Source organism: Oryctolagus cuniculus, chromosome 3 (assembly GCF_964237555.1).
Source record: "Oryctolagus cuniculus chromosome 3, mOryCun1.1, whole genome shotgun sequence".
NCBI classification, from domain to species: Eukaryota; Metazoa; Chordata; class Mammalia; order Lagomorpha; family Leporidae; genus Oryctolagus; species Oryctolagus cuniculus.
In genome coordinates this window covers 102,359,310-102,387,120 of record NC_091434.1, presented here as the reverse complement: position 1 = coordinate 102,387,120, position 27,811 = coordinate 102,359,310, and the positions used below count along the sequence as shown (strand labels likewise).

General features: G+C 34.6%; 1 protein-coding gene across 9 annotated transcripts in view; it reads right to left on the bottom strand.

Annotated features, from left to right (window-relative positions):
• Positions 1-27,811, bottom strand: part of LRP1B (LDL receptor related protein 1B) — a 2,140,503-nt gene that overhangs the window by 257,349 nt on the left and 1,855,343 nt on the right. For all 9 annotated transcript variants that reach the window (XR_007920674.2, XM_051849575.2, XM_051849574.2 and 6 more), the window contains 5 exons: positions 27,025-27,208; positions 22,778-22,863; positions 15,214-15,336; positions 14,110-14,291; positions 3,774-3,973 (listed from right to left, as the gene is read on the bottom strand). Coding sequence is in view for 8 of the 9 variants with exons in the window: in XM_051849575.2 (XP_051705535.2) it covers positions 3,774-3,973; positions 14,110-14,291; positions 15,214-15,336; positions 22,778-22,863; positions 27,025-27,208 (775 nt within the window). In the remaining variant the exon portion in view is untranslated. The remainder of the gene's footprint in view (positions 1-3,773; positions 3,974-14,109; positions 14,292-15,213; positions 15,337-22,777; positions 22,864-27,024; positions 27,209-27,811) is intronic.

The window sequence follows — 27,811 nt, the reverse complement described above, 5'->3', positions numbered from 1 at the left end:
TATAAGACTTCCAGCCATAGCCAAATTGTGTAAACCCCATGCTGTTTCAAGATTCTGTTACATCTTTGCCCATGCTGTTCCCTCTGCATGAGGAATCCTTCCCATATTTTCCCTGTATGGCAAGCTTTTACTAAATCTCACAGACTTCTCAAAGATGTATGCACTCCAACAAAGACTTCCCCATACTTCCATTTTCACAATATTTTGCATACATTTAACCTCAATCTAAATTATGTCTTTCCCCTTGTATCAGTTTTTCTCATTGGACTGTGATAAAGACAGGGATTTAGTCATCTTTACAACACCAGGGCTAGCACAGTGCCTGGAAAGATCAAGAAATGTTTCTGACTGAGTGAATGAATGAATGGCTATAGCTTAAAGGAAAAAAAAAATCAGAAAAATTAAAGTAATGAACCCATGAAGATGTAATTTAAAATAAAAAATCTGACTTAATTCAGTAGCATGCATACAATTAATTGTACCATTATATTGTTAATATTATTTATATTATCAAAATAAATAATTAATATTGTTATTGTAGTGAAAACATGTAGACTAATACAAACAGAGGTTAGGGACAGGTTATTGTGACTAAGCTTGCATCCAAATGTTTCCAAGCTAGCAAACTAATGTAGTTTGATATTCTTTGGCTTAATTTGCATCATGGTATTTGATCTTCGTAGGATAAAGAGCTGGATTAGAGGCTGTAGCAGAGAAAGACGGCTAAAAATTGACAAGCAAGCTGCCAGGCGTGTGCATCTCAAATCTAAACCAGTCTTCCACTTAGTAAACAATTTAGAAACTTCAGAGGTCTCAATCTAGACAAATAATTTTAAAAATGATTCACCAATGAAGTTACTATGTAGTTTTATTAAAATATGTTTGGGGGAAAACTTTGTGAAGCACAAAAGACCTATTCAAGGGTTAACTCTTCTTCATGATTAAAATTTGGCTTATGAAAAATAGCTCTTATACTGAAATGTCTCATATTCTCTTCATACTTTCAGATTACATTGTTATAATTAGTAGGTCCTACCTCACTTTAAAAATAAAAGAAATGTTACTGATAATACTGATCAGGTGAAAGGAAATACAGAAATTATTATATAAAAAGTCTAATTTTTCCACCTGCAAATATGCAGCCTGGAAAACAAGCATTCTCCTACGTATTTATAGGGCAAATGTAAGAAGGAGAATAAGCCAATTCCTTTTTACAAACATGGCAAATGAATGGCTCTCCTTTTCACTGACGCCGGAGATGGGCATCACTCAGGTTGGCTACAATTAGTACCTCATTAGCAACTACCAGGTAATTATTGGCCTGAACTCAGGTATTGGCAGATGTCTGATAAAGCACTTAATGAATTTTTCATCAGTCTTTTTGAGCCTTTAGGAAAAATATTTCTGAAAGTTGCAGAACTATTACATTCCTTTTCTCTCACCTGAACCTCAAGGTACTTTCAAAATCAAATTAAATTTTTTTAATATCATCAGGCTAGACTACTGTTCAGCCAAATATTTAACTCTGTAATAAATTTAGCACATTTCTCCCTAAAAAATATCTCTAGACCCAAAGTTAGCACTAGTAACAGAACTGAAAGACACTTCATTTACATGCATTTAATTTTGTATTAAGTTTTTGAAAGAATTCATCAACCACATATGTGATGTATTTTTTGATAATAAGAATATGGACTCAATAGTTTCTAATAGATCTAATATTTCTTAACTATAATGCTTGTTACTCGAACATCAAAAGCTCAAATCAAAATAGCAAACATTTGATGCTTTAGTGTATTTTTAAATCCTCATCTTCATAACTTAAATTTATAGATGTTTCACTGAAAATGGAAAATTTTGCACAAATTAATACATCCAAACAATCTAGTGCTTTATATAAACTCCAAAAAGTGAACATATTAATAGTACATAGGAAAATAACAACAGGGACTTTCAATTACATTATCGAAAAATAATGCAGATTATTTGATTATGATTCTTTGGAGGAGATATAACTTGTGAATGTTTTGAGTGATTTTGATTTGTCAATATTACTTTTGAAGTAATTAAAATCTTAAAGCAGTAATTTTTCACTCAAAGTGCAACTGGATGAGGTGTTCAACTCCATAATTAGAATTATTAGAATTTCAATATCTAAATAAGTGAGCCATCCAAGGACACTCGTCATACCTCAGTATTCTTATCATTAAAAAGAAGCACCTTGGGCCAGGCTTTTGGCTAGGAAGACAGGTGGTTCTCTTGTGACACGCCCACCTCCCACATTAGAATGCCTCTGTTTGTGTCCTAGCTCCTATCTTGATTCCAGATTTCTAGTAATGCACATTCTAGGGGTCAGCAAATGATGGTTCAAGCAGCTGGACCCCCGCCAACTGCATGGGACACACAAATCAAGTTTCTGGTTTCATGTTTTGGCCTGATCCAACCCCGGATACAATTAGGCTGTTTGTGTGTTTTCTCTCTTTATGTCCTTTTGCCTTGCAAATAAAAAAATAAATAAATAATTTTAAAGCACTTCTAAGATCCTCCTCCAGTTGCTTCATTTCAAAAATTTTGTTTAAACAACCAATGAAAGGAGTTTAGGCAACAATAAACGTTTGTGTGACTTCAATGCCTTCCATTTATTTATTTTTTTAACTCAGTGGCTTCATCTTTCTCAAGTGCATACATTTTCAGAGTCTCACCTGTCAATAATAATTGCTCTTACTATTTTCCCCCCTTCCCTTCTCCAAAGGATCTGTCCTAAACTTAGTTCCAGAGAAGGAAGCATTCTGATAAGAGAAACCATATTAATAGGTAGGCAGCCTTTGATACCTCATCTTGAAGCTTATCTTTTAAGAAGCTCTTGGAAATGAAAACACTTAACAATTAAAATGATATAGGCCATGAAAAATCATCAAAATCATTTTTCATTTTTAATACAAGGGAAAGTCTAATCCTTGAAAAATTACCTGCATCAAAAATATTTTTAGAGTTCCTTTGCATCATTTGTGAGTTCTATTATATTCATATTATGTTTTTGCTTTATTTCTTCTCAATTACATTCTTCTCCTTCACTATTGTTAATTTCTTCATCTTCACCTATAAGTTTCTCTCATAAGATTTCTACTTGATCCATAATGCCAGTGTTATATCCCTCTATATCCAATATTTATTCATTTATTTTACAGAGCTTTTAAACTATTGGGAGTCATTTTAAAAACCAGAGAAACAGTATCACACTATTTTGTGAATGAAACTCTAATTTGAAATCTGTTAACATGTTAACTTTTCTCACTGCTGTTGATTGGACAACAATAAATTTAACCATATACATAGCTTGACAGTTGATAATTTTAAATAATATTACTTTACTATGTCTAAAGAACCATACCTTTACTGTTTTTATTTTTTCTAAGAAAACTGAAATCCTACCAGACTGCACTAACAATTCAGGATTACAAGTGAAATCCAATATTCCAATTCAATTAAAATAATTGTGTGTATTAATTTATAAATCAGTTTTTACTATAAAATGTTTTAGAAAACACTATTAAATTTTAATGAAATATTGACATTGTCAAACTGATTTTATGCATAAATTAGATAATTATTGAAGAAATATATATATAATTCTAACTTATTAGTATGTCATCAAGGAGTATAGTAATTAATCTTAAATTAAGAAATGTGTTTTGTTAGAAAAAGTAAATAATTTTCAAATGAATATTTTATTCACTGATATGATACTGAATCATTTATTCTACTAGACCAACCTTGGTGTCTGTGAGATCCATCCATGTTGCTAAATTCAATGTGATTTTCATCAGCCCAGTAGAGTCTGTGGTTGACATAATCTATTGTTAGTGCCATAGGTCTAGAAATCTTGGTTTCTATGACAACACTCTGATTGGTTCCATCCATTCCAACACGGCCAATGTGAGGATACTCACAGCAATCAATCCAATACAAATATCTAGGAAAGAAAATCAATAGTCAGTTTATTTACACATACTCCAGGAGTAAAACATCACACACATTTCGTTTCTTTGCTCAACTGTTACCAAATCAATTCTCAGTATCTCTCTGTGTTGTAGCTTTTAAAGAATCATATGTCAAAACAAATATATGTTTTTTTACTCATTATTGTTTGAAGTATTCTTTTAGTTTTAACCATGTTTCCTTTATCATACAAAGTCATATATATAATTCATATATAAATATTTATATTAGCAAGTGTTAACATTATATATACTCAACATGAGATGTAAACTTTTGAAATATATATATTATAAAACAATATGAATGTTTTTTTCTTTTTGATTTTATCTACAAAAGCTTCAAAGGAATTTTGCAGGCATACATTTCATATGTTTGAATGTGCATTGTTCAATGTAGTAGCCACTAGCCAACTATAATGAAGTTTGAAGTAATTAAAGTCAAATTAAAATGAATTAGCTGGATTGTTCCTTAGTTGAACTAACCACATGCCAAGTATTTAGTAACAGCATGAGTCCAGTGGCTATCATATCTAACAACATGAACACAGAGCACTTCCTTAATCAGAGAAAGTCCTACTGCATAGCACTGATTTATAGTATATTATGTTATTGGTTTGGATCAGGTCCCAAAGGCACAGAGGAAAATGGAAAATTAGACAAATGAGGCTTCATCAAACCAAAGTGCTAATGCACAGCAAAGGATGTAGCCTCTTGAATGTGAGAGGCAGAGATAAAGAGAGAGAGCTGCCCTCTGCTGGCTTGCTCAGGATAGCTGGGACTGGACTAGGGCTACAGCCAGAATCTGGGAACACAATCTAGATCTCCCACTTGGATGCCCGGAATCCATTTAATTACTTGAGCCATTTTCCTTGCCTTTTGGGATTTGCTTTAGCAGGAAGCTGGAGTTCAGGAGCTAAAGCAGAGAACTGAACTCTGACACTCTGATGTGGGATGTGGGCACTCAGATAAATGAGAACCAAAAGAATAGTAGAAAATACTTGCAAACTATACATCTAACAAGCAGATACTAACGAAAATATTTAAAGAACTCATACAACATAAGAAAAATATAATCCAATTAAAATGGGCAGACCCAAACATATTTTTCAAGGAAGACATACAAGTAGTCAACAAGTACATGAAAAAAAAAAAAAAAAGGTTCAACACCATTGATCATCAGAAAAATGCAAATCAAAACCACAATGAGCTATCACCTCTAGTTAGAATGTCTATTACAAAAAAGCCAAAGAATAGCAATTGAAGGCAAGGGTGTGGAGAAACAAGAAGACTTGCACACAGTGTTGGAGAGAATAAGTACAGCCATTGTGTTAAACAGAGGTACCTCAAAAAATAAAATTAGAACTACCATTGATCCAGTATTACTATTACTATAAATATATCAAAATTGACTGAAATCAATGTGTGAAAGTTTATTGCAGCACTTTTCATACTAGGCAAGAACTATCAATTACCCAAATGTCCATCAAGTTATTAACTGATAAAGAAAATATGGTATTCAGACAAAGTGAATAATATCCACACATATTACGTAGAATCCCACCATATGTGGAATCTTAAGTGGATCTCATAGAAGTCAAGAGCAGTATAGCGATTGCCAGAGGCTGGGAAGAATGTGCTGGAGGGAAGGATGAAGAAAAGATGGGTACCAAGATACAAGAAGTTCTGGTGTTTAATTGCAAAGTAGGATGACTATAGATAATGATGCTGTACTGTGTAGTTTTCTAAAATCAAAAGTCATGAGATGATTCTAAATAATTTCACTGAAAGAAATGATAAATATTTAAGGAGACAGAAATGTTTATTCAGATTGGACATTACACCATGTATACATACAATAAAGCATCACATTACCGCATCAATTTGTAGCATAATTAGGTCAGTTAAAATTTTTTAAAAAAATCTTTTAAAAAAGTTTATTTTGTGAAAATAAAATAGTATACTACTGGAAGTTACAGAGAGCAGGACATTGCAGGTGTGACCAGGGTGAGGAAGTAAAGTGATATTAATAGTGATACTAACAAAGCCAGTGGCATCACAATACCTGATTTCAAGATATACTACAGGACAATTATAATCAAAAAATCCTGGTACTGGAAAAAAAAACAAAAACAGACACGTAGAGCAATGAAACAGAATAGAAACTCCAGAAATCAATGCATCTACAAACAACTTATCTTTGACAAAGGAGTTAAAATCAATCCCTGTAAGAGTGACAGTCTCTTTAACAAATGGTGCTGGGGAAACTGGATCTACCATGTGCAGAAGTGTGAAACTAGACCCCTACAATACACTTTACACAAAAATCCACTCAAAATGGATCAAGGACCTAAATCTGCAACCTGATACCACCAAATTAGTAGAGAACATTGGGGAAAATCTTGAATACACTGGCATAGGCAAAGACTTCTTGGAAAAGACCCCAGAAGCACAGGCAATCCAAACCTAAATTGACAAATGGGTTACATCAAGCTGAGAAACTTATGCACTGCAAAAGAAACATTCAACAAAGTGAAGAGGCATCCAACAGAATGGGACAAACTATTTGCAAACTATGCAACTGATAAAAGGTTAACATCCAGAATCTAAAATAAGCTCAAGAAATTCAACAACAACAAAACAAACAATCCAGTTAAGAAATGGGCAAAGGATTTGAATAGGTATTTTTTTCAAGAGAGTATATTTTCAAAAGGCCAACAAGCACATGAAAAAATTCTCAGGATCAATAGCCATCAATGAAGTGAATCTAAAAAAACCCACAATGTGTTCTTTTATAACAAGTTTCTGGAGGAACATCATCTCTATACTAAAGATAGTGAAAACATAGAAACAAAAGGGAAAAAAACTGGTTTAGAGATACGTAAAAATCAAAAGAAAATTTACCTGGAGAACATTCCCCCTTGCCTCACTGGCCCTGAATCTTGCTAACACTGATACATTATTTTTTCCTGCTAAATGTGATATGCTTATATCAGACTCTTTCACATGTGTTATGTATGATTAAATGTATTCATACTTTCTCTACACCATGTTATTTTTTAAGAATTCTAAAATTTCATTTTCAGCAAATAAAAAAATTAAAATAGCATTTAACATTAAGAAGAACATGGGAGTGGGAATGGGAGAGGGAAGAGATGTATAATTTGGGACATGCTCAGGCTGACTTGCCCCAAGTGGTGGAGTTGGAAGCATACCAGGGGATTCCAATTCAATCCCATCGAGGTGGCATGTACCAATGCCATCTCACTGTTCCAGGTGATCAGTTTCAGTTCACAGTTGGTCATGGTGGAGGGACTGGGAGTCAAAGGGAGCACATAGACAAGTCTAGTACCTGCTAACGCTAACCAATGGAATAAATAAAGGGGAGAGTGATCCAACATGGGAAGTGAGATACTCAGCAGACTCATAGAATGGCAGATGTCCTAAATAGCACTCTGGCCTCAGAATCAGCCCTAAAGTCATTCGGAGCTGGCTGAAAAGCTCATGAGAGTATTTCAGGCATGGAAAGCCAAGACACTCTGGCAAAAGATCTCTGAGAGTGAGATCCCAGTGGAAAGAACAGGTCATCAAAGAAGGAGGTACCTTTCTCTGAAGGGAGGAGAGAACCTCCACTTTAACTATGACCTTGTCTAAACAAGATAAGAGTCGGAGAACTCAGAGGGCTTCCATAGCCTTGGAAACTCATGACTGGAGCATAGGGAGATTACTGATGCCATAGACAGGAGTGTCAATTGGTAAAGTCAACAACAGGAGTCACTGTGCACTTACTCCTCGTGTAGGATCTCTGTCCTTAATGTGCTGTACATTGAGATTTAATGCTATAACGAGTACTCAAACAATATATTTCACTTTGTGTTTCTATGGGGGTGCAAACTGTTGAAATCCTTACTTAATGCATACTAAACTGATCCTCTGTAAAAAAAAAAAAAAAAAAAAAGAAATTATCAATTCCCAACTTGACTCTCACTGGGATTAAACATGACAATAGGTCTGCTCTGATTTCATCATCATTTAAAAAAAATCATCTATTATTTTTCACTTTATGTTTCTGTGTGGGAGTAAACTGTTGAAATCCATACTTGATGTATACTAAGCTGATCTTCTGTATATTAAGATAATCGAAAATGAATCGATGTGAATGGAAGGGGAGAGGGAGTGGGAAAGGGGAGGGTTGTGGGTGGGAAGGACGGTATGGGGGGGAAGCCATTGTAATCCATAAGTCGTACTTTGGAAATTTATATTCATTAAATAAAAGTTTAAAAAAAATAAAAAAAAAACATAAAAAAAAGAAGAATATATCCAAACCACTTCATTAGATATAGTCTTCATTATTTCAGTTTAGCTATTTACATATGCTTGCAATTATAATCAAAATCTACCTAAAGCAGGGCTGGTGTTGTGGCACAGCAGGTGAGGTTACTGTTTGGGACCCATGAAGGCCATATCAGTGTGCCTGAGATGGAGTCCTATCTCTATTTCCTACCCAGCTTCCTTCCAATGCACACTCTATGGGAGAGCGGCAGAAAGTGGCTCAAGGACTTGTGTTTCTGACACCTAAATGGGAAAACAGATTGGAATCCCAGGCTCCTGGCTTAAGCTTGGCCCAGACATGGCTGTTGCAGGCCTTTGAGGAGTAAACCAAGCAGATGGAATCTCACTTGCTTGCTCTCATTCTGGCTTTCATTCTTTCAAATAAATAGAAATAATGGTAAATGAACTTTATATATAGGCTACTTAAAATTACTATGTATGTTTTCATAAATAATTAAAACTGAAAATGAAAGCTTCAGTGAAAATATGAAGATTTCTAAATAGCTCCTAGATAATGTTTACCAAGATCACAGTAGGACCTATTGAATAAGTTATAATAAGGTGTAAATAAGTAATAAATAGTTTGCTTGTAAACACAAAAACAAGAATCTGTCATTCTAAGTCTGTCTTTTACTTTCATATAATACACTAAATTTCATTAAAATGAATTAAGTAGAAGTCCTCTCTCAGCTTAATTTTTTTTTTTTCTAAATTCAGGTAACAGATTTAGAGAAACTTCTTCCACCTACAACTAATTCTGATTTTGAATTATAAAATGGATCATCTATATTCATTTTCTGAGATTTTCTTTTTTGCCTAAATATGGGAACATTGAAGTCAGCTTTTTGGATAGGATTAAAAATTGTTAGGAAAAAGTTTTTCTTTAAGTGCATAATTTAATTCTGTTTCCCCACAGAAATCAGCAACTGAGTTTTCATTCTGGTAAGTTTTTCACTTCCTCATAACAGAAGTTCCCTTAAGACTTTTATCTTTGAAACAAAGTAGGTGATTTACATATCAATGCATTGGTTTGTGCATATGTGCAAGCATAATATCTAAGTAGGGGTAGCCATGCTACCGGTGCATCAAGTTAACCATTTATTATCTCCTTAAAGGGTCTTCACACTGTTTCTGTGTTAGGTATACACAGACTAAGTGGTGGTGTTTGTATAAAGGAAATTCACTTTATATACGTAGAGGGAAACATTTACACTGAACATAGTTACATAATGTTACAAGTTCAATATGTAGTAGCCACCTAGAATGTTCCATACAGTGATATTTCTGCTGGTCACAGAAAAATGTGTGCTTATTGCAACTACACAAAAAGCAGACAGGCATTAGAAGAATAAGGGCTAACATAAGCCAAGATACAGAAACATAAAATATGCTTTTCCAAATTTCCTGCACTATTATCCATTTTGGCAACAGTGGATACACACAGTATATAAAGTGTTCTTCTCATATTTTTTAACATATATTTCAAATTTTAAATTGTACCTATTATTATTTGCTTGTGAATCTGCTAATATTAGGTAAACCAAAATGAAAATATAGCTTTCATTGCTAGTAATAACTTACACTCACCTCTTTTTTTTTTTTCAAAAGCTAAAATCATCTATACTAACTTTGAAGACTTTTAAAAAAGTCAATTGTTAAAGCAGACAAAGGTATGATTTGGGGTTCTTTTTCCCTTATATCATGTTTGCACGACTCTTGCAAAACATGCTTATGATTCAAGATCTGAGTTACTAGAATCTCCAATTGATGTAAAAAGAAAAACATGGGGCCAAAGGCTGAAAACTTGCTTAAATATATATTTTAATATCTTATTACCTAAATGATTCTGAGAAAAATCACTTAGTTTGAAGTTGAATTTTCTTATTATATAATAAACAGCACATAATCAAAATAACCATATATTTTCCAGAGACAGGATAAATGATATATGTATCTAAAATGATAAAACTAAGATAAAGTTTTCTAATTTACAAAATACTATAAAAGTAGTAATTTTCTTCTTTATAATTTTTATTATATGGGAATTCACAAGCTCAATAGATGTACAAAGTTATCATTTCCCTTTCTTGAATCATATTCTGGTGAAATTGTGAAATTATGTGTCCATTTACATGTTTGTCCAAGTTAGAAGCCTCTTAAGATTTGGTTAGTTTTCTGTTGCTGTTGAGTTTCAATTTAGTCCTAGCTCTCTTCCACTCCATAAAATAAACCTGAACAGCAATTACATGCTTAACTTTCCTATCATATGAGTTCCTGGCAATTCACTAGATATGTCCTACAATTCTGTTTTGTGCTTTCCCACAAAGCCTATTCATTTAGCTAGAAATACCTGCCACACTGAAATGCATGGTGGAAGCTGGATACTTCTCTTTCTTTTTCTTTTTTTTTTTTTCTAAGATTTATTTATTTGAAAGGCAGAGTTACAGAGAGGCAGAGGCAGAAAGAGAGAGAGAGAGAGGTCTTCCATCTGCTAGTTCACTCTTCAAGTGGCTGGAAGGGCCAAGGTTGAGCCAGTCAAAAGCCAGGAGCCAGGAGCTTCTTCCAAGTCTCCCACATGGGTGCAGGGACCATCTTCTGCTTTCCTAGGCCATAGCAGAGAGCTGGAACAGAAGTGGTGCAGCCAGGACTCAACCCAGTGCCCACATGGGAGGCCAGCATTGCATGAAGTGGCTTGAAGCATTACACCACACCACAGCAACCCAGTGCTACTTCTAAGACTACCATTCCTAACCAGAAAGCTTTATCTGATGCCAGTTGAGCTAGACATATTTTCTTCCATAAGAGGTATTGTACTGCAATTATTCAAACCTCTGCCAACTGATTGGATGATGAAATACTTGGAGACAGGTACAGTGTCTTTTATTTTTATACTTCTACCTAGAACATAATCACATACACAAAAATATAAAGAAGTATGAGTAGAATAAATGACTAAGTAGATTAATTATATTTTGCTAACTTGGGCATAACATACTTTCACATTAATATCATAACAGACTTGTTGTGATAACCTAAAATGGCATCTTAGTTATTAAAAAAGTAAAATTATGCTTGGTAGTCTTAATGGCCTTTATATTTTATATTGTTATGTTTATATACATTGTATAAATGATCATTTTATAAATATTAAATAGAAATCATTTTAATTACCCCAATTTCATGATCAATTTCAATACTAATTTTCAGACTATAGCAAATAACAAGATGATTGGGAAAAAAATTGAAAAAGGGTAGGCAGTGTTTGGTGCTGGTTTATATCCAGTTAGGACACCAGCATCTCAGATGGCAGTTCTTGGGTTCCAGTCCCTGCTCCACTTCTGATTCCAGCTTCTTGCTAGCGTACGACCTGGGAGGCAGCAGATGATGTTTCAAGTCATTTTGCCTGCTACCTTGTGGGAGACTTGGATTGAGTTCTGGGCTGCTGGCTTTGGCTGCTGTGGGCATGCAGTGAGTCATTCAGAAGAGCAAGGAACTCTCTCCCTCTCTGGTTCTCTCTCTCTCTTTCCCTCTTCTTCCTCCCTCCCTCCTTTTGCATTTTAAATAAGCAGAAATAAATAAATAAAAGTTCTAGAAATTGGGAGAAAAATTGGAAAATCCATTGAGTTTACTGTATCTTCTTCAACCCTCGAGTTTACTGTATCTTCTTCAACCCTCTTACTAACAGGTAGAATAATTGAGATAGTATTATTAAAATATAGAAATACTCTCCCTATGACAACTCCTAAAAGTTTGGTATTTAATTACAGTTAACAGCTCAGTGAGCCTTACTCTGTCTTAAATAAATCCTTGCCTTTTCCCTCACCACAAATCAGGACAAAAATCAAACTTTTAAAAGTATGGGTCAATAGTATGGCATATTCAAAATATATGCAATTCATACAGGTCATCTGATGAGGAAAGAGAAGCAGTCAGATTTGAGGCAGGGTTGCATAATATTTTACAGTTTTAGCCTGAAGTTCATCTCATAAAAGCTAAAACCTGAGCTGCCTACTGGATCACTCTGGGGAACTAAGAAAGCAATAGAAATACAGAAGTGCCATTAGATTTTATCTATTAAAACAGTGGCTTTGATTGTTTCATTAAAAAAGAACTATACTTTATGTTTCTTTGGCTATAATATCACATAACCATATCAAAATCCAAATATTAAAACATCAAGCCTTTAATAACATATGCAATAATTTAGTGTTTTGCTGTTTTAATGATACTTTTGATGGATGGATTTATGTTGATGATAACTTAAAGCTGTTTTCATTTTATAGGGTGATAACTAACATGGGAAAATAAATCTGAAGCTATCTCCCAATCTAAACACTGGACCAAGAGCTCTGCTATCAAATAAGTAATGTTCTTTCTTTGCAAAATGAAACGTCTTGAATAGAAGAAATGAGAAACTAAGCTAGTCATGTTGATTTTGAAGAAAAGGATAACTGTTTAGACATTAGAAAATAAACACTTTCTGATAAAATGTCAAATATTTAAAATAGTCACATGAACAAAGATGGTAGCTAAATTTAGTATCTCTAGACATTATTTCTTTAAATATCTGTGGCAACAAGCTGTTTTGTGACTTTTTTTAAGTTAAAATAAAACTGACACTATTCTGAAACTTTTTATTATGGTAAAGAAAATATTCAAAAACAACAAAATGGTTATATAATTATATAGTAAAATAATAAGCTGTGCCAGTTATCTTGGAAACAAAAATTCATTCTTAATGTAAGACTTCTTAGGTACTGCTTTATGCAAATTAATGTTTAAAATTAGGCTACAAAGTATATTATAATATAATTACTTTGTCAACTATAAACATGGGGGACAAAACCAGAGTTAAAATGCATTTTCAAGAAGTAAAACCTTATTGTTGCATATGGTGAGATAAAAGCAATGAACTGATCAAACAGATTATGGAAAATTAATTTACACGTCAGAAAATTTAGACTACCACAGTTATCCTATGCAACTGTGACCATGTCTTATTTTAAGATATACCTTCTCTAAATATTTCATTTTAACAAACATGTTGTGCAGGCTTAACTTCTATAAGCATCATTCTGGAGTATGTAATCATTGTAAATAAATAGAGCAAAAAGTAGGACATGCATTCTCCATCTACCAGAACAGCATGCTTGAAAATGAGACAGCTATGACATCTTAATGCATGTTTATCCCTCATTTGAAATCTTCCCCTCTCTTTTTCCTTAAACCTGGTGATGACTTGTCCCTATTCTCTCAATGAAAGGTTAATAAAACACAACTACAACATGAACCTTTCCCAATATCCCTACTTTGCTCTTCCTTTACAATGCATTTGATAATACACCTTGTCATTTATTCTCCATAGCTATTCCTCATGTCTTCTGCTGAACATGTTGCAAGATAATTATATTACATATACCCATATCTGTGACTATAACAAACATTGCAAAATATGATCTGAAAGTTTGTTCTTAATCTGCCTTTCCTCCAAAATTTTAAATCAGTGAAATCTGCATAATGTATTTCCACAACAAATTTAAGAATATTGACTCATTAGAAAAAGAGCTGTTTTGAAGCTATTTAAGAGTTATGGTAAAATGTGCTAATTTTAAGTTATACCCTTCAATGTGATATTCATATTATTGGTTTTGATTTCTCAGAACTTCTAAACATTTAATCATTACATTGGACTTCCATATTAATAACATTCAAGACTAGATTTACCACAATGAAGCAAGCCAAACCTGAAATATTTTAAGGAATTTTAACATTTGTTACAAACCCTGCTTGAGGATCTAAACACAGGTCCCTGGGAAACTTCAGCCTTTTACTAACAAGTATGGTAGGGTACAAGCCATTGAGTTTGGATACTTCAATGATCCTTTTTTCTGTGTCAGACCAATACAGATTTTTTCCAATCCAATCGACAGCAAGTGCATTCGGGACAGCTGTGTTATGGACTACCTAGCAAAATTAAAAAAATTAAAAATTAATAGTTTGAATACTAACAGAAAAATAGAGCAATAGAGCAATTGATTCCTGATTTTTATAGAGATATAGAACACTATTTAGTTATCAGAAATAAAATTTAAGTAGAAAGCAATTGACCACAATATCATTATATATTTCTGACAAATTAGCTAATATGTAAAATCTCCTCGACATTACATGGGTTTAAGAAAAAAAATACAAAAATAAAAGCTCTTGGATAGCTGTACAATTGATGCACAATAGCTGCACATTTTCTTTAGAGCTTATATACTCATTGTCTTAAAATGTGCGGCAAAATTCTGTGTAACATTCGTATACATAATGAATTATTGATAGTATTTATCTTTAACAGGTTTTGGGGAGATACCAATAGCACTCACCATTTCCCTAACTGCTCTTACTATATATTAAAATGACTAGAATAAGAGAAGAAAATGCAAATAAGAACATGAACTGCGGAAGTAAAGATACATAAGTCCTGTAATCAATTCTAACCCATCAATACTAAATATAACTACATGTACAAATATGGTGCATATAATGTGATCCTTGATATATGGTGAATATTTTTCAGTTCTTGTAGCTTTTAGGACTATATAAAGAAAAAAAAGAAACTTACAGCTGCAGAGAAATCAATAGATAGTTACATATTAAGATATATTTACCCAATTTGAAGCTTATCGTGCTGCAAGTAATACTCTATAATGAAATGTAGGGACAAAAATCTTCACATGTCTTACTTAAAGTAGTCATTAATGTACACAGTACAAATATGAAATTGAAACCAAGCTAATGCATTCTCCAAATATCATAACTACCAAAATATACCATTTTCTGCTCTGCTCAGTCACACCAATAATATGTTCAAAAATACATCACTGTAATAAATAGTTACCTTAACATCACTTCCATTTAAACACATTCTATTTATGCGACTGCCATTGGGTCTGCTGGAATCAATCCAATAGATGAATTCTTCTCTGTAATCAAAGTCTATAGCAATGACATTGTTTAAACCCTAAAAATAAAAATAATATTTTTTCAATAAAAGTTAATAGAAATAATTTTTAAATGTGTGAGGCATTCATGAGAATAGTGTCTCCCTTTGAATCTGAATTTGCTTTATTATACAATAATAGCATTTATGATTAACATAAAAACATTTATGATTAATTCTATTAAATAGCATATGTGATTAATAACAGTTATGAATAGCTTTTTGGACATCATCCTACATTCACATTTGTCCCACATCATATACTTAAAAATACATATAATTTATCATAAAATATTTTTCCAAATAGGCCACAATAATTTTGAAATACTTACAGTATAAATAAATAGCTAATAATATGAAAACCATGAACTGCTTTTAAGGAGAAAATGTTAAGTATTATCATGTTAAATTAATATAAGTATAAATCTGATGCCATATGACCTATTGTGTAGAACCAGAAAAGAGCATACATCTAAATTGGAATGTTGTTATCATCCCTGAAGAATTAAGAAAAGCCCTGGAAATCCATATACTGAGTTATCAAAGAGAGTTTAGAAAGGTTACTTCCCCTACTGCTTTGTCCCAACATCAACCAGTTTCCCTTTTCATTCTTCAAATGCCCTTCAGACAAGAGTGTCATACTAGAATTTAAAAAGTTACAACCTTAGGTGAGGATTTGACCAAAGAGCAAGTGGGTAATCAGCATCCTTTTATTCCACGTGCTGGAGAGATGAGGAAATGCCTCCCTCCAGACTCGTGGCAATGCATTTTTAGCAGGTAATAAAACAGCACAAATTCAGCTATTGTGTTTCTGGATGCTACAGATTTTTGGTTTGGTAGTTCTGTAGTTTTATTTGATTTGAGCACTATACAAAGGATTTGGGAATCCTCCTGGCTATGAAATTGTCTAAATGATTTATTAGGAGTCAGTTTAATTTTGGCATATTGTTAGAGCCCATATATTTACTACTTAAACAGACTAACACAACTTGGATCACAATTTCAATTGTGCTAACTCATTTTAACAGATGAATGGTTTATTGATATATTGGGCCTTGTGAGTTAGGAAATAATTGATGTTATAGACACTTGGCAAAACTCTAAGAGATCTATGTCATATATATATATATATATACACACACGCACGCACACATATATATATGTAAAGCTTGATTCTATCAACATTCACCATGAACTTGCTAAGTCTCATGATTAGAGTGCTGCTGTCTTGTGGGTGAGGATTAGAATTTTTGAGGAGACGGGTTCTTTTACTTGCTTTGGAGAGAAGGGATAAAAGGATGTTCAGTTCAATTCCTGCATCTACTCTCAAAACTCAGAATTAATTAATTAATTAATTAATGATACTTTTACATAACTCTGGAAACTACAGAGCAGTTTTTTAAGGTTATTATTTATTCATTTGATATGCATAAACACAAAGAGAGAGAGAGAGAGAGAGACGGGATCTTACACCTACTGGTTTACTCCACAAATGACCACAATGGCCAGAGTTGGGCGGATCTGAAGTGAGGAGCCAGGAGATTCTTCTGGGTATCCCATGTGGGTGCAATAACCCAAGGATTTGGTTCAACTTCCAATGCTTTCCCAGGTGCATTAATAGGGAGCTGGATCAGAAGTGGAGCAACTGGGTCTTAAGCAGGTGCTCATATGGGAGGCTTAACCTTTTACACCTCATTTCTGGCACCAAAACTCAGTTTTTGACAGTAATAACAACAATGCTATAGATTTATAGTCCTTTATAAGATTCCAGACAAAGCTAAATGATTACTGCTCAAACTTTATTTCTTATAAGGTTATCCTAAACTAAAAAAAGGTCTGGATATAGAAGCAAGACAGAGAAAGTTCTGAAAAATAGTGTTTTTTTTTTCTTCTTTATGCGTCAAGGCTACATTCTGGTAATACAATGATGTTAAAACTGTAGATGTAAATCTCATGATTTTATTTGAATTAACATGAACAATCTCTTTTTCTTCAGTTCCAGATTATCAAGATAACCTGAACTAGGCTGACCCCACCAAATACTATGCCATTGGTTGCAAACAAGTGGCACAAGGCAATACATATGACTCAGTGTGAATTCTCCACTAAGCTCAAGTGAATAAATGAAAGCATATTTCTTACTGACAAGATTACTAATAAAGAATAATGACGAAAAATATTTCAAAACGGCAACTGATATTCAGACTCAGGTTCCAAAGATTCATTAACTATTCCTTCACACATAAAAATTGGAGCACATCTTTAATAAGTTCACTTAACTGTGCATGTCAAGGAAGTTGTCTGTGCAAAATAAATCAAATATAAATGAATCAACCTAAAATATAAATCTAATGTATACCAGACGAGTTCTGTAGAGAGCTCAATAAATTCATTTTAATAATACTCTATAGCTGGCACCGCGGCTCAATAGGCTAATCCTCCACCTAGTGGCGCCGGCACACCAGGTTCTAGTCCCGGTCGGGGCACCGGATTCTGTCCCGGTTGCCCCTCTTCCAGGCCAGCTCTCTGCTGTGGCCAGGGAGTGCAGTGGAGGATGGCCCAGATCCTTGGGCCCTGCACCCGCATGGGAGACCAGGATAAGCACCTGGCTCCTGGCTTCGGATCAGTGCAGTGCGCCGGCCACAGTGCGCCACCGGTGGCGGCCATTGGAGGGTGAACCAACGGCAAAAGGAAGACCTTTCTCTCTGTCTCTCTCTCTCACTGTCCACTCTGCCTGTCAAAAAAAAAAAAAATACTCTACAATATTTTTTCTGTTCAAATGTTTTGTTTTGTTTTTCTCTCCAGAAGAGTAATGTATATGGGTTAGGATTCTGTGATGGCTTTGCAATTCAAATGGCTATATTTGACAGCTTTGAAGGGAAAAGGTAGAAAGAAACACCTCTCCCCACTTAAGCAATGATTTCTTCACAATCCCTAGTTATTGCCAAATTATCCTACTCCTTTCCTAGCAATAATCAATTTAGATAATAAAAATCATATTCCATTTTAGAAAGCCAACTATAATAAATTAAAGCTATAAATGCAGTAGAATTGAAGTTCTGAATTCTGTCATATCCATCTTGTTAAGCTGGTCATTTTCTACAGCTTTACCCTTAATCCCCACAGAAAACAGTGCAAAGTTCTCTTTGCAGAATCATATGCAAAGAACATTAAAATAGCCAGGAGTCTGGTCAAAATCATGACGGAAAACTAGGGACATCCCAGTTGTTTCAGAGCTGAAAATTGGTTTCATCAGAATCCTATTTATTTCTTTCATTTCTGTAGCTGAAGATTTGTACCTTTTGGATTGAGATGATTAATTTAGCAAATTGTAGGCATTTTTTCTCTGTACAATTTTATTGGAATAAATGCACAGTTAGAACTGACTTGGATAACATATCAGAGAGCTACTTAATAAATTTTTATTCCTAAAATCAGTGTTATTTAAGTGCATTTTCTAAATGTGGTATTCAAATTTAATTTATAGCTGGCCTAGCTATAACCTTGTTTTAGAATTTACAGGTAAGAAAACAATGCACACCCATTGTTATAATTTTATGCTATAAAACTTCATGAAATTACTACTCACTAAAATGAGAATAAAAGTTATGATATTAGGGCAAATCATTCTTTCTAATGAGCTATACAAAACATTCTGAATAATGAAAAAGGATATAATCTTTTCATTTATTTTTACTGAGAGAAAATATAGAGAGATAATTACTTATATGTTATACTGCATTCCAATATGTACAAAGATTCACTCTTGAGGGGGAAATGGCTCTGTTATTCCTCCTTCATGAACACAGCAAATATCATTGCTTTATCAGCTAAACATATGGTTCAGCTGACATTAAAAGAGAGTATTCTAGGGCTGGTGCTCTGGTATAGTGGGTAAAGCCTCCCTATGCAGTGCAGGTATCCCTTATGGGTGCCGATTCGAGTCCCAGCTGCTCCACTTCCAATCAAGCTCTCTACTATGGCCTGGGAAAGCAGTAGAAGGTTGCCCAAGTCCTTGGGTCCCTGTACCCACGTGGGAGACCTGGAAGAAAACTCCTGGCTCCTGGATCCTAATAGGCCCAGCTCCAGCAATTGTAGCTTTTTGGAAATGAACCAGCAGTTGGAAGATTCCTCTCACCCATCCACCCACCCCACTGCCTCTCTATAACTTAACTTTGCCTTTCAAATAAATAAATAAACCCTAAAAAAAGTAATGTAGAACAAATTGCTTAAATTATTTCAAAAAAGAGTATTCCAAAGAAAGACTTACTTGTTTTGCAGTTATTATTAATTAAGCAGAGTTACTTAAAAGTATTAAATTAGCTGATGTAGGAAACCATTTGTACAGCAAGTATGTTTCTACTTTGAAGCAGATACTTATACATAAGCTTCACCCTTAAGGATATTTCTTATATTATTCTCTTTGAAAGAGATAGTCATCTGTCACATTTTTAAATTTTAAATAGATTTCTGGATTCTTTTACAAACAACATGAAATATTTGATATTTTCCCAAATTTCCTAAGGATTCATAATTAAGAGAAAAGCAGTTTGACACAGTGGATGTTGGTGGCACACTCCAAACTCATTGGCCAGAGTCTGAACAGTCATTCTGGAGTAAGGCAAGCATACTTATATATGCAATGAGCATATGGCAAGTGTGAGCACCCAAAGCTGCCGTCACACCATAGTTTGAATTGTGGTAATTAGGGAATGTGAGCTCAGCACTGCTATTTTCTTATTTTTTTCATGAGTAGCCAGAAATCTGGACATTCTAATGAAATATTCAATTTTAATCTATGACCTAGAGGAATGGTGGAAGTCAAACTTGTTATGACAAGTCAGTATCACATTGGCCAATAAATATTTGTACCTAAATAAGACTAAATTCTAAAACAAAACGAATGAAACACTTGCAAAAGCAGTGGAGCAATCCATCAGTGAGTAGTAAAAATAATTTAGCTAAGTTATAGTCAGTTCTCTATACCCACAAATTCCAGATACATGGATTCAAACAGTAACAGATCAAAATTATCTGGGAAAAAGTGTTCTGTACTGAAAAGGTACATATTTTTAGAAACCTTGTCAATATTCATGAAACGATATAGTATATACAGTACAGCAATGATTTATACAGAATCTGCGTTGTATCAAGTATTCTAAGATCTAGAGATGATTTAAAATATGCAAATAGAGGTAGGCATTTAACCTAATGGTTAAGATGCCAGCGCATCCCACACTGGAGTTCATAATTTGAGTACCTGGCACCAGCTCCTGCTTCCAGTTTCCTACTAATTCAGACCTTGAGAGGCAGCAAGTAGTGGCTCAAGTAGTTGAGTCCCTGCCTCCCATAAGAGAGACATGGATTCAATTTCTAGCCTCCAGCTTTGGCCTGGCCCAGTCCTGGCCAATGTGGGCAATTTGAATCTACAATTGGGAGCCCTTGCTCTAGCTCTCACTCTCTCTGTATCTCTAGCTCTCTGCCTCTCAAATAAGTAAATGAAAATATGTGAAATATACAAGAGGGTTTACAAATGGTCTCTATACCATTTTATATAAGGGAACTGAGCACCTGTGATATTTGATATCCATAGAGTGGCGTAGGGACCAATGTCCTGAACCAATACCCCCAAAATAAGGAGGGACTGTAAATCTTCTTTATGTTGTTGTAAAGAAAATCACCATATGAGTGGCATACTTCATTTACATCTAATGCTGACAAAACTTCTACAAAATAAAGAAGTATTCTCAATTTTGACACACTTGTTCTAGATTGTATAATACTTATTCTACATAGTGTTCATGTCACTATTTTTAAAAGATTTCTTTACTGGGGCCTGTGTTCTGGCATGTGTACTGGGTTAAGTTGCTGCCTGAGATGCTGACATCCCATATGGAGGCTGGTTGGAGTTCCCACTGCTTTACTTTCAATCTTGATGTGCCTGGGAAAGGCTAAGTCACTTTGAAAGGCAAAGCAACAGAGAGAGAGAGAGAGAGAGAGAGAGAGAGAGATCTTCCATTCTCTGGTTCACTCCCCAAATGGCAACCACAACCAGGGTTGAGCCACATTGAAGACAAAGCCAGGAACTCCACCTATGTCTCCCCATGGGTGGCAGGGACCCAAGGTCTAGGGCCATCCTCTGTGGCTTTCTCAGGTACATTAGCAGGAAGTCGAATTAGAAGCAGAATAGCCAGGACTCAAACCTTCATTCTCATATGAGATGCCAGCTTCACAAGACAGACCTTATCCTGCTATACTACAACACAGCCCCTGATGGCACCTTCATTTAGCTTGTAGCAAGGAAACACTTGCAGCAGAGCAGATGGAAACTAAATCTTCAAAGAAGTTTCTCACAACAAATAATAACATCCATAGCTAATTGTGAGATCCTAGTAGTCCATGCAAAAATCACTCTAGTTAAACAGATTTGATGTTGTGCTATTTGCAGCACAGGCAGGAAGAAAAAAGTTAAGGTTAAGATGTTCACAGCTCTAAACCATATTATAAAATGGAAGTCATACCTTTTCAAATAAATTATACAAATTAAACTGACACTAGACTTCAAACATCAAAACAAATCAGTCTAGATTCTATCAAAGCAGACAGGATTAAGAGATAAAAATCACGCAACTGAAAATGTTATCTCATGGACTTCAAACTATATCTGAGTCACAATCAATCTTTTACTATCTTGCTAATTCAAAATTTTAAAGGCTAGGCGTCATCAATGCTGGCTTATTACCTCATTCTAGAAATAGGAACTTGAAATTCTTGAAAAAGAAATTGCTCTTAAATACCAAATAGGGGCAGGGGGCAGCAATTTGGCTAATCTAGAAAATATATTAAAAGATAATTTTAGTTTTTCTCTCTCTTTAAAAGATTTGTTTGTTTATTTGAGAGGTAGAGTTACAAAGAGAGAGGGAGAGACAGAAAGAGAAAACTTGGATCTACTGGTTCACTCTCCAAATGGCCTCAAAGGCCAGAGCTGAGCTGATCCAAAGCCAGGAGCTTCTTCTGGTTCTCTCTTGGTGCTGGGGCCCAAGGACTTGGGCCATCTTCCACTGCTATCCCAGGCCATAAGCATAGAGCTGGATCAGAGAGGGAGTACCAGGGACATGAACCGGCACCCATGTGGGATGCCAGTACTGGAGGCAGCTTAATCCACAATACTACAGCACTGGCCTCGATGATTTTATTATTCTTTCTTTAATCTGAGATAGTTATCACCCTGCTTTCATTACATTTGTTGATGTTTTTTTTTTTTGATATGGAGTGATATGATAATTTGGGAGTAATGCCTACACATCATAAATAAACAGTTTACAGTGATCTTACACATGTGCATGCATGTTTCCATAAATAAATGCATCATAAAATCTAATTGCTAGGTATTTCTGCAGCTTTAAAGCATACCTGGCAGTGCCATACTAAATGTTACAGAATCATCCTGGGATTGCCATACCTGTTTTAAAAGTGTGTAGTTGGAGCCATCAGTGCTAATTTTCCGTATCTCATGATGATCAGCAAGAATTAGAAAAGGTTCTTCATCTAAACAGCAGGACAAAGATAGTATTACACAATATTTATGGTATATGCTTTGCCTAGTTTGAGCTTAATTAAACAGCAACGTAAACTCAAATTCTGAAAGTTCACACTGAGCAATCGGGATGATTGTAAAACGAAAAGGTAACACTCATCCAGAAACAATAAGACAATCTAGATAATTCTAAGTGAATCCTTCTCTTAGCCTCCATTTTCTTGGAAATTCATATAATTTTGTTTGGAATTCATGGAAAATATTTGCTTTTACAATGTTTATTCAAAATTAACTTCAGGAAAAAAAGATAATTAAATCTATACCAATCTAAAAGATAGCTAAACATTCATATAATCAGAAAATTCTTGGAAACCTATCCACTTGTGTTCTCAGGGGGATCTGGGTAAAGACCATGGGTCTCACTGGACACTTACACCCTATTCATCTATGTCAATGATTCTCTTAAGAATTTTTAAATTTTATGTTCTAAAATATTTGTTCATTAGTTTTGCCTTTTTTCAGGAATCTTATTTTTTAATCCTACAACAGTCTTTATTTACTTCCTATAAGTTTGAACAATGTGTTTTAGTACCTCTTTTGTCAAGAATCTAGGAAAAAGCTTTATAAATATCTTACCATGCTCAATATATATTAGAAGAGCCCCTAAATCTTAATTTGATTTTCTCTTCAAAATTTATTCAGAAACAAAATCATCTCTTAAACACAACATACTGAAACTTTTTCACAGTATATTTACTTCCTTAAATATTTGATTATTTAAAGACAACTTAGTCAAACCCTCAAATGATATAATAGTAGATAAATTCAGTAAAAATTTGTTCAATTTTTAAGAGAAATTTGTTTCCAACATGCATTCATACACTTATGTGCTAGATAAGCAATTTTATACTGTTAGAAATTATTCAAACATTTTTAAAAAGACAGTTACTTTATAAATTCAAACTGCTTTTATTGGAAACACTTTATTGTTATTATTAGTCATTCTTTTGTTTAATTCATTTAAAATTATTGCTGTCTTCTTGTCTTTTAATTTCAAAGTTAACATATAACACATGTACATAAGGCATTAAATTAACTTTCAGCATATATTGTCACTTAAGTTGGACACCATCTTCCATCATCCATGATAAAAGCCCCAATGAATCATTCTGATTTTCTATTGAGACCAAATTTAAGCTTGGAATTTTTCTCAATCCAGAGCTAATTTCCAAGTTTAATAGCCCTTGCCATCCCTGTCAATACAGCTTTAAATTTATTGACATAAAATTTAATCAAATCATAATCCACCTCAATACTTAGGCAATTTTGTTCTTATTATTTAATATATTCAGTAAAAAAAAAATCTCATGCCTTTTGCAAAAGATTTATGCTTATACTCAAAATTATTATTAGCTTACCATTACTATAAATACTGGAAAACTATAGCATGGATATATAGTATATGTAGATTCAGATTGTAATCTTTAGCATTCATCTTCACAATACAATACTTCATAAAAATTTTAAAGTATGTAAAAATTGGTTGTTTCAGAGATTTCATCTCATGTTGTCTCATGCCACAAAATTCATCATGAAATAAACAACCAGCAAGCTGGCCAAAAGCAAGTAGATTAGGAGGAAACACATGGGATCCAAATAATCCTCAAATTGTTTTAAAAAATATTACAAGCATAAATGACAGTGAAATAAAAAATTGAAAAGAGGTTTTTCCTCCATAATGTGCAAACTTTCAAAAAATTTAAAAAGTCATTTTAAAATTTATATTTCATTTTTTTAAAAAATATTTATTGATTGATAGGCAGAATTACAAAGAGAGAGGGAGAGACAGATCTATCTGCAGGTTCACTCCCTAAATACTACAACAGCCAAGGCTGGGTGAGGCTAAAACCAGGATCCAGGAGCTTCCTCTGGGTCTCCACTTGGGTGGTCCGAGGACTTGAACCATCTTTTGTGGCTTTCCTAGGCACATTAGCAGGGGACTGGATTGGAAGTAGAGCAGCTGGGACTGGAACAAGTGTCCATTTGGAATACTTTCATTGCAGGCAGCAACTTAACCTGCTAACCACAACACTGGCAGCAAAATTTATATTTCTGATATAAATTTTAAAAAGTAGATCAGAAAATATCTAATATTTCAAATATTGTCATTGTCTACATTTACATGCAAAATCAACTGATCTATTATTTTCAAAAAAAAATTAAAGGGATAAGGATCCTCCTAACTACCTTTTTTGTTCTTTTTTTACTTTTAGAATTATATATTTCTCTGATATGTGAATTTTTTAATTAATTAATCAATTTATTTTTTAAAGAATTCAAATTTCATATGTGGAACTTTCAGAATATAGTTATTCTTCCCATAATACCTGCCTTCCCACCCCTCTTCCTCCCTCTCTCTCTCCTCGTACAATTCTCCATTAAGATTCATTTTCAATTAACTTTGTAAACAGAAGACTTTCTCTAAAACTAAGCAAAGATTTTAACAATTTGCACACACACACAAACACAAATCTGTTTGAGAACAAGTATCACAGTTAATTCTCATAATACAATTCATTGAGGACAGAGGTCCTACATGAGGAGTTAGTGCACAGTGACTCCTGTTGTTAATTTAACAATTAACATCCTTATATATGATGTCAGTGATCATTCATGGCTCTTGACATGAGCTGCCTAGGGTATGGAAGCTTTTCAAACCCACAAACCCCGTCAATATTTAGAAAAGGCCATAAGCAAAGTGGAAGCTCTCTCTTCCCTATAAAGAAAAGTACATCTTTCTTTGATGGCCACTTCTTTCCATTGAAATCTTACAGAGATCCTTCAGGTAGAATAATTTTTGTCACAGTGTCTTGGCTTTCCATGCCTGAAATGCTCTCGCAGTCTGTTCAGCCAGACCAGGAAGCCTCTAGAGCTGATTCTGAGGTCAGAGTGTGTTACCTAAAGCAACCGTCTTTCTATGAGCCTGCTGTGTGGACTGCTTCCCATGTTGGAACATTCTCTCCTTTTTAATTCTGTCTATTATAATTATCGAACACTTGATCCTATTTATTTATTTATTTTTTTGACAGGCAGAGTGGACAGTGAGAGAGAGAGACAGAGAGAAAGGTCTTCCTTTTGCCGTTGGTTCACCCTCCAATGGCCGCCGCGGCTGACACGCTGCGGCCAGCGCACCGCACTGATCCGAAGCCAGGAGCCAGGTACTTCTCCTGGTCTCCCATGGGGTGCAGGGCCCAAGCACTTGGGCCATCCTCCACTGCACTCCTGGGCCACAGCAGAGAGCTGGCCTGGAAGAGGGGCAACCGGGACAGAATCCGGTGCCCTGACTGGAACTAGAACCCAGTGTGCCGGTGCCGCAGGCAGAGGATTAGCCTATTGAGCTGTGGCACCGGCCCACTTGATTTTATTTATATGATCACTTTAATATTTAATCCTATCTATATGTTCACTTTAACTCTTAAGGTGATCACTTTAACACTTAAGATGACATTATTATCACCCAGCTTAATGGGATTTGGGGTCCCATGACAAGTTTTTAAACTGTACCTTGTGAGTTGCATCATCTTAATTTGTTTTATTTTTCCCCTGATAGATTATAATATTTTTGTTATGGGCTATGCTTTATTAAATTCTTTATGTAAAGAATTAAGCACTGCTTATAATAAGCACAAATTTACTAATTTTGGAATAACTGAAATAGCCCTATAAAGATTTATTTTTACTTTTGTTGCTCACTATCGCTATGGACCTCTTCTTCTCTGGTACACATATCAGTGTTTGTGGTACAGGGGAGAAGAGAAAAATAGCACAATATTGTCACAATGGGGTCTGTAACAGTTTTGCCAAATTGGCTGTCAAGAACATGTGCTCTGCAAGGAACTAGTCCTAGAGATAGTTCTTTTTCTTTGTGAGTACTCTCAAAAATCTAGAAAACACTTAATAATTCCAAGACCATCATGCATCATTATTACAAATAGAGTGGCATGTGTAGAGTGTAAGTAATAAGAGAGAGAAAGATTCCTGTATCACAGGAAGTCGGAAAGAATCTTGATGTCTCAGATACAAAGAGAAGTGAATTCAATAAGAATGGCTATAAAATTCAGGCTCCATATGAGTAACTGAGGTTAGATAAGTCGGCTAGTTCAATTTGATACCTGAGAGTGATTTGCAGCCATTTGGGTTATCAGGCTGTATTGCATACCCATCTGTACAGAAGCACTTGTAAGTCCCATATGTATTGATGCATTGCTGGCTACAGGGAAAGCCTGAAGAGCATTCATCAATGTCTACACATGTTTTACCATCATCCTTCAGTTGGAATCCAGGCCAGCATTTGCACTGGGGAAAGAAAAACGAGCATAATCAATTCATATCATTGTCACTGACTTTTAGTATTGAATATCCCTTTAGCCACGACCTAAGCAAGAAAAGCACTTAAGAATAGATAATGTCACATCTTTCTGTCTCCCAGCAATTAACCTTTAATAACAATTTCATACATTATGTAAAGTTAAATTTAAAAAAATAATTCTCTCAACTATCTTCCTTTGATCTTCTGAGGTTGGCAAGATAGCAAAAAAATTGACATCACTAAAGCCATGTGGCTAGACAGCAGCAAAAAACAGAACCAAATTTCCTTTTTTTAATCAAGCATATTATATTTCCTTCTTAGAAGACTTTAACAATGGTAAGAATTACTTTTTATGTGGATCTTTGAAGATTTTTTTTTTGACAGGCAGAGTGGACAATGAGAGAGAGAGAGAGACAGAGAGAAAGGCTTCCTTTGCTGTTGGTTCACCCTCCAATGGCCGCCGCAACCAGTGCACCACGCTGATCCAAAGCCAGGAGCCAGGTGCCTCTCCTTGTCTCCCATGCAGGTGCAGGGCCCAAGGATTTGGGCCATCCTCCACTGCACTCCTGGGCCACAGCAGAGAGCTGGCC